The 13,611-nt window shown below is 42.4% G+C and overlaps 1 protein-coding gene across 1 annotated transcript in view; it reads left to right on the top strand.

Moving 5' to 3' along the window:
* Window positions 1–11,507, top strand: part of dym (dymeclin) — a 56,224-nt gene extending 44,717 nt beyond the window's left edge. The window contains exon 17 of the mRNA XM_083930007.1: window positions 10,133–11,507. Coding sequence (XP_083786133.1) covers window positions 10,133–10,282 — 150 coding nt within the window. The 3' untranslated portion in view covers window positions 10,283–11,507. The remainder of the gene's footprint in view (window positions 1–10,132) is intronic.
* The last annotated feature ends 2,104 nt before the right edge of the window (window positions 11,508–13,611 follow it).

Here is a 13,611-nt window from a genome sequence, read left to right as displayed (position 1 = left end):
TGTGCTGGGGAGTGGAGGAAAAGAGAATTAGTTTGTCTGGACAGGTGAGAGACATATGGGATAGGGATATGGAGTGGGGCGAGGAAAAGAGTTGGGACATGAGACAAAAGGCTAAAGCCCAGTACTCATTAGCATTAATGCCCATCTTCATTCCATCTCCGCTGGCCTGCTACATGCGAACATGTAATGTCATTTCAAGGAGATGGGATGTTGGGGGTTGGGGGCACTCTGTCATGGGCACATAAGATTGGGGGTGGGAGTGTAGTGCGGGGAGGGGTGGGGAGGGTATAAATCTGCCACCGCGCCTCGTTACCCAACACACCCAACACTCCTGGCGGGTTCGCTAACCCCCGCCCTTCCCGGTGCTCCTCCATTAATCAGTGAGGAAATATGTAACCAGTGGTCTCCCCGCTCCGCTCCTCACCAGCACACAAGCTCTTAATTGCATGTTTCATCATGTGTTTCATGTTCTATACTTGGCGGCTGGCTGCAAGGCATTTGTCTCGCTAGCTGATGTGGAAGAGGGATGGTGTATGGCCACGAGTCCACGTGTGCTCTGTCTCGCTCTCATTCGGCACCTTGGAGCGCTAATGTAGCGATCGACCAAAGAGCTGTAGAATTACACATGGAGTCATGTGTATAACCCTGCCATGTCCTTCAGCAACGGGGTGTGGGGGGGGGGGGGGGGGGGTACACACACTGATGCAGTCAGCTGTATTGGGGTATGTTTGTATGTTGTATGTATCTTCCTCTCCGTTTGGATTTGTGTGTTTGGGCTTCGTAAGTTTGTGCGTCGATGAGTGTGCAGCCATGTCTTTGTTTCAGTGCAAAAAAGTGTTGTTGAGTCTCGCATTGACTCGCCATCACCTGAGTGCTTTCCAGCTCTACAGGGTGACATGAAGCGAAGAAGATATCTGGACAATGTCTCCTCGGGGAGAAGTCCCCGCCGCTTGATGGTACCATCGCTCAAACAAACAGCTGTCTCGCTTCCCTTCATCTTATGAGCTCATTCTGCTATACAGCTCCCAATGCGAAAATCCATAGGCTGGATTAATGTTGTGTGGAATCATCGATAAGTTGGTAATTACTCAGTAGAAGCTCTTAGAAGGAGTATTGGTGTCTCAATCAGCTGTGTGTGCATGGAGAGAGCTGACAAGAAAGAGATGTAAGGATGTTTGTTCCTCTCTATAGAAACAAACACAAGTTGAATCTGAACCTGTTATTCAGCTGTTTTCATTCATTAGAGAAGTTTTTCCAGCCGGTGGTCACTTGAGGTTGTAGCCATGTCGACAAGCTGGCTAAAGAAACATTCTCGAGTAAGTCGGAAAACGCCAGTGTTGCATTCTAGTGTGAATGGCACAGACAGTTGGTTAGTTAATTGATGCATACATGCATACATCTACTTAACAAAAACTAGTACAATCTGTTTAAAAATTAAACCCCATTTTACCAGAGGCAACACAGCGGAGCAACCTTGTGACTGTTTTTACATTTCACATTAAAATAAATCAATCAAATCAGTATGTGTCCATGATCCTGTAGTTAAAACGATCCAGTTAATTAATTGAGTACCAGTTAATAAAGCCTACGCTTTCCAACCCTGCAGAACCGACTGCATTATCAGTCTGTGTGTCTGTGTGTCTGTGTGGAGTCTGTAGCAGCTAAAAAAAACCACCCTGCTCCACCTACACCACTTCTATGTTAGGCTGTTTACACTTGAGAACTGTTTTCGTGTGAAAACAAATTGTGTCCTCGTTAGCGTCGAGACCTCTGTTCGCCATTAAAACAATTGTTTTTTTTTTAAATGAGAAAACACAACACACAGGGAGAGAAGAGCTTCGCCGGAGAAGAAGTTGGCTCACAGCTAGCAGCGAAACCAGGGGCCTGTCTCAGCAGTACGGGCAGGCTGGGTGCGATGGCGTGCTTCCTTCCAAGACACTCAAAGCAAAGAAGATGCAGGTCTGCCGGGGCAATGATGCCGTTAGGGCAGACCGGGCAGGGCCGTTGTTCTTCAAGGGGCGACTCCATCCTTGGAGCTAGTGTGACAGTGGGCACTCGCCGGACGCTGAAGGTAAAAGGAATGAGGGCAGCTGGCGGTGCACCTGCTTATATATCCACAAAGGCGGGAAAGGTAGGCCCGCCCTACTGGCCGGCTACGTACACGCAAATTTCAGTGGGCCATCGCGCTTATGCGATTGGAGGAAAGTTGTACCCATAGAGTCCAGTAGAGGGCGAAGCCTGTGTGAAATATAACTGCAAAAACACCCAGCAGACAGTTCGGCTGACCAAATCATTTATTTTATGGTTTCTATGTCGTCTGATAAAAATGACTTAAGCACAGGCCCTTCTAACCTCTGTGATCTACTATACTGTGTTATAATACAGCCTAATCCACAATGTAGTTGGTCTCATTTGCCTATTTTTCTGTTTCTGTTGTCAGACAGTGAAACGAGTATGAGTAATAAGTGACACAACCGTTGCTCATAAATACTACCTGTTAACCAGCTGTCATTCTCAAACTGCTGATGTTAAAGTAGGATAAGGATGATAGATCCACCTTGTGTTCGGCTATATTGACTTTTAAAATGATCAATCACAAATGTGCTGCCTAGAAAACCGTTTGTCGGGAGAAGCTGACAGTTGTAGAGTAAATAATGTTTTTTTAGATTTTACTGACCATGTTGTTTTAGGACAGGGGGACATTGTAGACACAAGAATACACCAAAAAAGCCTGTTTACTTAAAGGATTTTAAAGCATTTACACAAGGACGTAGACATGTAAATTAGGTCCCAACTGAGAGAAAAGATTAAAAGAAGTTAGTTTATACCCCAGGGACGACCCTCGGTGCCTCGTCACTCAACCGTCTCTCTCGTCTTTGTGTGTGTGTGTTGTTTCAGGGTGTGTGAGGCTAAGTGGCTCTCATGGGCAGTGCCTGTGGAATGTGTTGTTTAGCCTGACCAGCTGAAATCTGCCTTATTGAGCAGCGATAGCCTACAGACTCTCTGGCTCCTCGGGACAGGACGGAGGGGGTGGGGGCGCTTACCAGCTGTTCCTCGGTACCTGAGCCTTTATGGGTCTGATGGCTGGTCAGCATTACTTTCCCACACTTTGACAACACAGGGTATATGCATTTTCTCACTCTAAAGCCTCTTTAAGGACAATGTAGTAACTCCAGAAAAGCGGGTTTGTAATACACCCTGTATTCACAACTGATCTTCTGTCCTGGGTTTAACAAAAACTCACTCTTTAACAAAAAATCTCCACTACTTGAGCGTGATGTCAGCATGTGAGTTGTTGCATTAACGTTTCATAAATTAACCAATTAAAGACACAAATCTATTAACCCTAGGGTTGCAGCTATTTTGATAACCAAACAATTAATCCATTTGTCTTTAAAATGTTTTTTTTTTTTTTTTTTTAAGTGAACAAGCTTAAGGTTGCATTCACACCACTACATTTTCATCTTAAAGCAACGATCTCTGAAAACAATCAGAAACCAGCCCCTGGTATCATTTGTATTCTTCCGGAAAAGAGTGATGTGAGAGGAATCAGGGAAGGACACATCAGTACAGATACGCTCAAGTCTGTGTCAGTATTTCCAAAGATCTCTGTTTCTGCCCATCCAGACTAAAAAGCAACCCTGCATTTTTCAAACTAAAACAGGTCCAGCTGCTTTTCCAAAAGTCTCCATTTCAGGGGCTCCGAAACGTAGGAGAAGTGTGGACGCCAGGCGCAAAAGTAGCAAAAGTTCAGTCTACATCCATGCTCTCAGCTCTGTGAGACTGCAATGTAGGCACAACAGTGCTTTGAGCTAAATGCTAATGTCCACATGCTAACATGCTGAGTTTAGAATAAACATTTGCTAATGAGCACTAAACACAAAGTACAGCTGAGGCTGATGTGATGAAGTATTGGTCATTGTTTATTTTGTATTCTTGTAGTTTCTTTTTTTCCCCTTTGTCTTTGTCATATTTCTCTGTTATACCTTATATAATGTTTATACATCCATGTCTTTTATCACTTTATTACACAATAAAAAAACATAAAACAATTCATTCTGTCAGGGACATGAATTCATTTACCAAATTTCATGACAAACCATCCAATAGTTGTCGATACATTTTACTCCAAACCCCAAATGTCAACCTCAGAGGATAGGAAAGGTAATTAGGCTTCATCCCCAGGGCACCATGAATGTCTCTACAAAAGAATAAACTAATATTTGTTGAGATATTTCAGTCTGGACCAAAGTGGTGAACCGTCCATTACCTCTAATAACATTAATAGAATACCAAGAAGAGCAGTATATCCTCACATTTAAGGAGCTGGAACTCGCTGACTTTCTGTGTCTACTTCGATTTATAACTTCAAGTGTGGACAGGAAATTAGGACAGTGGACTTCTAACAAACTTATTTGGAAATATTAGGGTAGATTTTCGGTATCACGGCTGTGCGAAACATGGCCTGAATTTTTCATTTTGAAATATGACCTTTCAGTGCTTGTTTATGTACCTGCATTTGTGTGTCTGTGTGTGTCTTTGTGTGTGTGTGTGTGTGTGTGTGTGTGTGTGTGTGTGTGTGTGTGTGTGTGTGTGTGTGTGTGTGTGTGTGTGTGTGTGTGTGTGTGTGTGTGTGTGTGTGTGTGTGTGTGTGTGTGTGTGTGTGTGTGTGTGTGTGTGTGTGTGTGTGTGTGTGTGTGTGTGTGTGTGTGTGTGTGTGTGTGTGTGTGTGTGTGTGTGTGTGTGTGTGTGTGTGTGTGTGTGTGTGTGTGTGTGTGTGCGCGTGTGTGTGTGCGCGTGCGTCTGTGTGTGTGTGTGTGAGTTCATATTTGCTCCCTAGCCGCATTCTTCTCCGTCTGGCTGAGCTCTGACAGCACAGCAGTGTGCAGAGGCGGGAAGGGAACGCCGAGTCCTGACTAAAGATATGGGGCCAGCCAGTCAGTCTGTGTTCAGGGGCGAGGGCCTGACCTGCCAGGACCCATAACTAACTGATATGAGCCCGGGCCAAGTGGGCCCAGACAGCTGCCAGACCGAGTACAAAACAGAAGAGGGAGGGGGCCAGAGGAGAAATGGCCACAGTGCAGAGAGAATAAGGGGCGGAGATGATGTTGAGGATGGTCTGATAGATGCTCAGATTTTCCCCAGAATAATCAGCAACATATTTTGCTGTGAGGCATGTCGTGATATCCGAGTCTCTTCCCTTTGCACCAAATCCCCTGGTGGTTCTGTCCAATATAGAAGTGGGACCAAAAATCTTGGCCATTGTGATTCAGGGCTAATTTTTCTATTTTCTCATTTGGTGCTCATTATCTAGAGAAAATGGTGGCGGGGGACTGTAACTTCCTGCTGTTTAGGTTAATAATTTCTTCTCCTGTTGGCACTTGTCTCGTAGACCTCTCATTATGTTCTAGGATGATTGTTTTAGTGGCACGGGGTGCATCATTTCCACTTACTATTCAGTCTATGCACTGCCGGCTGTACTGATGTGGACACCACATTGACCGCTTTTATCGATTAGCAAGTTGAGAAATATGCTTTTTTTTTTCATCCTCTTCATATTTGTATGCTTAATGTCAAGGAGGTTAGCTTTGTTGAGCATAAAGACCCGAAACACTGTATATATTAAAACCAAAGAATATAAACAATGTTGTGGGTTAACAAGGGTTTAACTGCAGTACTTTTTTCTCAACTGGGAGATATAACATGCATTAAGAAGTAAGCTTTAGAGGTGCTGGTAGGCAAAGTTTACTACCTTGGGACAGAGCCAGGCTAGCTGTTCCCCCTGTCTCCAGTCTGTGTGCTAAGTTAAGCTAACTGGCGGCCGGCTGTCCATATTTAGTGTACAGACATGAGCGGTATCAATCCTCAAATTAAACTCTCGGCAAGAAGGCTGCAATTATGTAAAACATTTGTATGCTCCGATGTTCCAGTTTTAGGAGCATTTTGTTCTTTTGTTGGTAGTTTCATAAAGCTCTCACAAAATACTATTGAGTTAGAAAATGTTTTAACGTAGTACCCATGCTTTTAGAACACGTGTGTGTCAGTATTCTTGATGTTTCTTTATGTCCCGACAGTAACCTTTGCACACAATAAACAATGGCACAATACACCAGAGAGGCCTAAGAGAGGTGCATACTTGTTTCTAAGAGAAAATGTTGGATAGTGCATTGGTTGAAAGGAACACTCTGCTTTTATTGTTGATGTTAGGCCAATTAGAATTGTATTTTCAAAGGCACAAAGCATTCAAATGTCCACAGTAGTGGCTGAGAAAAGATGATGTGTGAGCTTGTAGCCAAGCTCTGATTCGTTTCGTTTGTTCTGTAAACTGAATGCTGCATTCAGGGGTCATGATGAAGTGCTTCTCATATTCAGTTGCAGGTTAGTCGTGGTTTGAGAGAACACTTGAACTGGAATACTGTTCTTTTAATGTCTTGCTGCTATGGAAATCTGCAATATGAAACATTATATTGCCATATTGGTTTGATGTCCCTCTATAGATGTGTTCTTATGAAAACAGTTACTTCAACGTCACGACAGTTACTGCTCACATGTTCCTCATATACATAGATGATCTGCTAAATGTTTGAAGCATGTTTCCATATATCTGCAAATTAATGAGGGAAACGTTTTGATTCCTTAATGCTTTAAGATAAAAACAATGTTGATACAACACATGTTTATTGACATAGCAGTGTTTGCTGATTCATGCTGGAATTATCTTAATGACATAATTAGCTTGTTATGAAATCAGGATTATCATGGCATGGACATTAATCAGCTCACCTGACTCCAAGTTTGTTTGTGCTTCTAGGTGACGGTTCATGTCAAGGTCTTTTTAATAAACCTTAGTTAATAGGTAATAAGGGCCTTTTAAATATAATATATATAAGACTAGTGTTAATAATAGCACACTTTATTGTTGGATTATAAAACATCTATAAGCACTTATTAGAAACACATTATTATGCATTTATTAACATTTAATTCTGCTTTTGAGGCCACCAGGTCTAAAGCAAGCATATTGCATGGTTAGGGTTAATAAATCCTTGATTATGCAACTATTAACAGTCAACTCTGCTTTTTTCAGCTACCAGTTCCAAAGCAGGGACAGTGCCTTGTTAGGGTTGATCTAATGTTTAGTATTTATTACAAGGACCTTAATATAAAGCGTTGCCAGCTGCTAAATAGAATCAAATGAATTTCCATCTTCAAATTTAAAAACTTTGCAATATAACATCTCATATGCAGCAAGTAAAAGTGAGCCTGGGTTGAGTAACTGTCACCATCAGTGTCATGAACATTTGATGAGTTGGTAAGCTTGCCTACGAGACAGTAACCTACACACAAACACCAGCCAGATAATACAGCTCCTGCATTGTGTCTAGCCATCACAATGGCGGTGGTGTGTGTGGTCTGGCCTCAGTAGCCTGGCATATGGCCTGTGACCCCGTAGCCCCTCTGTCTGTGTCATTATGATACCGATAGTGTGGCAGTGAATAGAGCCAGCCAGCACTCAATAGACCGGAGTGGGACCTCAGCGTCTATCTTTCACTGCAGACTGATTACGGGCCGTGTGTGTGTGCGTATACATGCGTGTGTAGACAGGAGGATTTAATGAGGTACCCTTGTATTATTGATGCCTTTCTTTTGCTGCCTACCTGCTGTTAGGTGGGTTTGTGTTGGCTTCAAGTGGGTTTGGAAAAAGACTTGAACATCCTTCTTATGTCGACAGTTCTGAGAGGAGCCCTACATCTTGTTATGGAAGGAGATTGGGGCACGTTTTAGTCACTGTTCAAGCAAAAGAGTAGATCCTTGCTTATGTGAAGATTTTCTGTTTCTCTGTTTTTTTTGTCATTGTAAACTTGGGACATTATAATGAGCATTTATCACTTTTTCCGTATTATTCCTTTTATAGAACAAACAATTGATTTACCAATTAATTTGATTCAAATGCCAAAATAATAAAACCAAAATGATTATCACAGTTCCCCACAGTCTTATTAAAATGTCTTGTTTTGTCCAAAGATATTTCATTTATTATCATAGGAGACAGAAAACATTCTTCTCAATTTGAGATGCTGGAACTTTGGAACTTCCACATTTCGTTCTGAAAAATATGAAAATTATTCACATTATCCAAATAGTTTGAATCATTACTTTGCAATCAACGTATTGCTTTATCGACTAATAATTTCAGCTCTAAAATTCATCCATAGGTGCGGCTGGTGGCACAGTGGTTAGAGCAGTCGCCCCATGTAAAGAAGCTGAAGGTAGCAAGGCTTCGACTCCAACCTTTGCTGCATGTTTCCCCCCCTCTCTGTCACCCCATTTCCTGTCTGTCCTACTCAATAAAGGCTTGAAAACTGCCAAAAAAAAAATTGCAAAGTATGCAACATAGCACCGGCCTAATCAACACTGAGGCTCTACACAGCATGAACTTGATAACCTCTCCTGGTCCAACTCAGTAAGTGTTTTGTCCATTATCAAGCCATGTCATGACAAGCTGCAGGTTGATGGGTTGAGTGGCTATTACCAAGTAATCAGGTTACTCAGCACTTCTTCACAGGTCTCAACAATAAGGTCATGGTGGCTGACTGCTCTGTAAAGTTACACCACTATGTTTGGTTTCAGTTTATTATATTGCCTTTTGTTTGTTGCTTATTTCTTTACTTGTTGTATGTATCGAGGTCTAATTTATCTCTGGGTAGTTTCTGAGTGACAGGTGGACTGTAGCTGTCGATATCCAGTCCTCTATGGGGTCCTGAAGTGACGTTAGCACATTAGCCGTCCCTTTAAGAGGTCAGTGGTCGGACCACAGAGTGATACCTGTGCTGCAGGCAGCTGTAAGCAATTTTATCTTACAGACAGATGGAATTACATCTGCCAGGCAGAGAGCTACTGTACCCGATGAAGAGTGATTACTGAGAGGCCTGAACAAGTTAACCTACCTGTGTAGCAGCAGAGATGTCACTGCGTTGGTCACAGCTCTTTATAAATATCCAATGTGGTTGAAGGCAATATCTTGGTGGTGTTGACATCTCAGGCCACGCTCAGGCCAACAATCGCACTGTTGTGTGAAAAACTGTTGCAGACATTACATACAAACAACGAAGGGTCATCTGGCACGAAAAGTCCGACCCTGCTCAACTTCTGTCACAATTCAATGCAACATCAGCAGGCAACGCACAGTAGTCACCACTCAAATATGTGCAAGCACACATTCCCAGAAGATGATTAGCCTGAACTAGAGATTGTATTCTCTGCTTGAACCTGATTAGACCCGGCCCGGGCTGTAATTTCTCAAAATTCCCCGGGGCTTGTATCGGGGCCGGGTTGGCACATATTTCCCTAAGTTTTTTTTTTTTTTGTGCGCGTGTGTTTTTCAGTCATGCAGTAATGCTTCGTGCTATATTGAATAACCTAGTGTTATGAGACTCCCGCCTCTCATTAACTAGGAGAAATGTTACAATCTCTATGGAATATGTCATGGCAGTTCTTGAGCTGTGCAGAGCATTCAAGTCGGCACGTCGGAAATAGTGACACGAATGTCTGTTACTGCACTGAAAAGACTTGATTTAAGCTTGTAATAATTCTGTTAATGTTACAAGTACAAAAAGTAAATCATATTTATTTTATTTACAGTTGGAATTGAAATCTTGCCCAGTCCAAAAACACTTGGGGTCGGGCTTAGAAACTACCCAAGTTCATATAGAGGCTAATTTTACCCTGTACCTGGCAATCATTATGACGGAAGATTAAATGTTTATCACCATGTTCATTTTCTAGAGTTGTGAAACCCTGTCTCGAAGCGGAGCCGCTGTGCCCGGACGGGTTTTCCCCCATTTTTTTTTATGTTTCTTTATAAAACAGAAGGATACTCGGCACATCTGTAACTTTAGACAGTTGTGTAGGAGAGGTAGGAATAAGTCCAAAAAAAGTTGAATCCTCACACACACTCTTTTGGTACTACACCTTCATCAGGAAAAATGAAGGTCTAGTACCGAAATGCTGTAATTTAATAAATGTTTCTTAACATTATTACAAATAGTGTCAATGTTACTGAACGTTAGACAGAAATATCTTGATTGTGCATCCTACCAATTTTCTTTTCATTCTCTTTTTCTATCAATAGAAGTTTCCGGAGCTCAAGTTTAAGTATGTGGAGGAAGACCAGCCAGAAGATTTCTTCATCCCGTACGTCTGGTCCCTGGTCTTCAACTCTGGGGTCGGCCTCCACTGGAGCCCACATGGCATCGAGCTGTTCAGCATGGACTCTGGCTGAAACACCGGCTGTAGCAGAGTTGTGTATGTCTTCATCCCTGTTCAGTATAGGAAACAAATACTGACGGCATGTGTGTGTGTGTGTGTGTGTGTGTGTGTTTGGGTGTGTGAGTGTGTTTTGGTGGGTGTGTGCGCATTGCCCTTTATAGTATGTGCACGCTGCTTTGAAAGTGCCTCGACCTTGTACAGACTAGTGATTCTTTTTATGCAGCACAAGCTCTTTTTTTCCCTCATATCATAATAAATCCTCTGCTTCAACACTGTGAAGCGTCGTCTGGACTGGCTAACAGTTCACACAGTAGCGCCCACTTATGTACGGTCAGTCCTGTGGGGAGTACCGATTTAACACCTGGGCAGCTTCACCTGGTTCCACAGCACACGCCGAGTTACATCCCTTCTGTAAAACTGCTCAGCACACTGGCGATGGATAATCCTACGTGGGTTTTTTTTTTCTTGCTTACAAAGAAAAGGTCAATCATACACATGCACCTAAGTGTTACACTGCTCTGGTTCCTTTTCACTGCACTGAATGCTAAGAAATAGTACCGACTTCATATTCAAGACTTGAAAGACGTACAAAGAACTTATGAATAACTTATATGATATTGAGTTTTAAGTATCTCATCATAATTTAGCGTTTTACTTTGACCTACATTGTTCTCCGGATACGATGTGTTTGTATAAACGATTTGTGTTTGTAAAATAAACTTTAAAAAAAAAAAGGTCAGAGAAAGAGATCACGAACAGAAAGTCCTGTTTGTCAATATGCATGGTGGCTACTTCCAGTAGACCGCATTGGATTATAGTATAATTAATGGTTCATTTCAGTCCCTGGATAATATTACACATCACTCTAATTTGATTGTTGCTTCCAGCCCGTTTATTGACTTTACCCTGACTTTTCCATTTTTCTTCCGGATGAAATCCCAAGGCAAGTACTTACATGTACAAGTCATTAAACCTCCTCCTGTCCGATTGTGCATAATTACAGTTGTCTCTTTGATTTGTCACTTTATTTGCATGTTTAACTAGAGACTTTGTATTAAATTATTTATTTTCATGTATATTGTTTTTTTTTATACATATTCAACCCCCCAAAATGTAAATAGTAGTAGTGCTTAAATGACTGCTACTAATGAAAGAAAAACTGAGGTACTATACTTTGATTCTTCCCAGGTGGGAAACTGGCTTTATATGATTACATATAATACGGCAACAGCTGTCATTTTGTGGCGAATATTACTTTGGAAATAGGAGTTTAAATAAAAATATGAAATCAAACCAACCAAAGTGTCAAATGGTTATTCAGCAAAGTGAAACAGTGTCTCGTTCAGGGAAGAACATGGACATACAGTCAAATCAAAGTCTTAATCCATTAAGATAAATTGTTGCATTTACAGTATATTTCACATTAACCAAATAAATTGGAATCTCCTGTTCAGCATCCTAGGTAGCTTGTTTTATTTTGAAGGTATGATATACAGAAAGTAACGTTCTGAGTCGGCCCTGGCTCAATGCCGTAGAGCGCACAGTGAATGTTGAGCAAGCTAGAGAGTGAGGACAAAGCAGTAAGTCAGGGAAATAAAACTGTATTGTCTCATTATTTCATGGTGGTTACTTTCAAAGCGCAAATAAACACACACACACCTTCGCAAAACTCCACTGAAAGGTGCTGCACTGCTGGATTATGAGTGAATGCAGAGCTTCACCCTGTCTCTTTTTGTGTGTGTTGGTATAACAAACCCACTGCCTTGTACCCTGTGTGTCAGTATAAAACGCTGAGGGGGATGGGCCTACACGCTGTTATTAACTGGGAGTTAAACAGCCACCGCAAACGTCCTTCACAGACCAAGATAAGAATAAAACAGGAAATCTGGACAGAGGGCAGGCTCTCTTCAGATACAGACACCACCACAGGATTCTTAGGATAATACTACATACTGTATTACACCTTTTAACAAAAGTAATATGAGCCTCGATATAGACAGAACACAAGCTTGTGCTGTCTGATATTTTCAAATAAAAAAGGAGAAAATAGAGCAGAGTCATAGTATGTAGCAGAAATAGGTTTTTGATTTGTCCTATTCCTTATTAATCATCTCACAACCCCTCTGGTGGGGAACCACTACTGTCATCGGGCACGTTTGATTAGGAAGATATTGACTTTCATTTTGAGACCGTTCTGTTACTTTACTTGGATACAGTAACCAGGACAGTCTGTCAGCTGTATGGGCTTCATCCCTGCTCCCTCGGTTCATTTACTGCTACAGTGCTTTCGTGCATCTGCACAGCAAACACAAAAGAAAATCTGCCTAAAACTGTCACATGCTGTTTATATCTGCATCACAGAATATCAATAAACGTTAGCACTGCGTGTGTCTCTCATGTCTCATTGTTGCCTGTTGTGGTCATAGCTGCAGAGGCAGCAGAAACGGAGGCATGAGACCACTTTGGGGGGAAAAGTTTATGGCACAATGGCACCCACTGTGTCGCTGCAGCTCCCACTTCCCAAGAGAATTTCATGCCTTTCGTCTCTATTGTATTGATTTTCATGCCTGAAATTCTCTCATTCTCAAGGACAATATAATGGATGCAATTTGATGCAAAGAATGGCCCATTTTCTACACGGGGTCGTCAGTAGGTTACAGTGAGGCTGCACGCTCGAGGACAAATTATCCAGACGCTTTCTCTCCCGCTCACCTGCTTCCAGCTCTATTATCGCAGTGCCAGATGGTTGAGGGGAGGTTTTCACAAAGTGACATGGCCCTCCTTGTTCCATCATGGTGTGGGGGGTCACCTTACCATGGGCTCCCGTTTCAGGTGACAGCAGGAAGATGGATGGGCCAGGGGATTCTGGGATGGGTAGTTTATTTTACAGGCTGGTACATTTTCCTCAAGGTCTGGGCGAGATTGTGTTGCGGTGTGCCATCGCAGTGTGGCTCCAGAAGCCGAGGTCATACCCGGATCAGCGTCTATTGAGTGATGGAAAAAAGTAGGGCACTGTAGACCAGTTTACCGAAGTGGCTCTGTATTAAGTAGTGGTTGGCCCTAGTGACACAGAACTCATTAGTATGACAGATTACCACGGTAACGATGGAAGGTTGTTAGGCTCGGTTACAGCAAGGGGGGGAAGCTCGCGCGCAGCATGAGAACAGCACCGAGTTAGTAACTATGGAAATAAACAAATATAACACCTATTGTCATTCCTTCCTACAGATCTTCAGTGGAATGAAAACAGAGTCTCGATGAGCTGGACCGTCTGTTGAAAATACACAAAGAGATATAAAGACGAGACCGACAGGCTGTGCTTTTGATGTCTGCCAGATACCA

Source organism: Echiichthys vipera (assembly GCF_963691815.1).
Source record: "Echiichthys vipera genome assembly, chromosome: 16".
Taxonomy (NCBI): Eukaryota; Metazoa; Chordata; class Actinopteri; order Perciformes; family Trachinidae; genus Echiichthys; species Echiichthys vipera.
The sequence above is the reverse complement of the archived record's forward strand: the minus strand, read 5'-3'. Positions and strand labels throughout refer to the sequence as shown.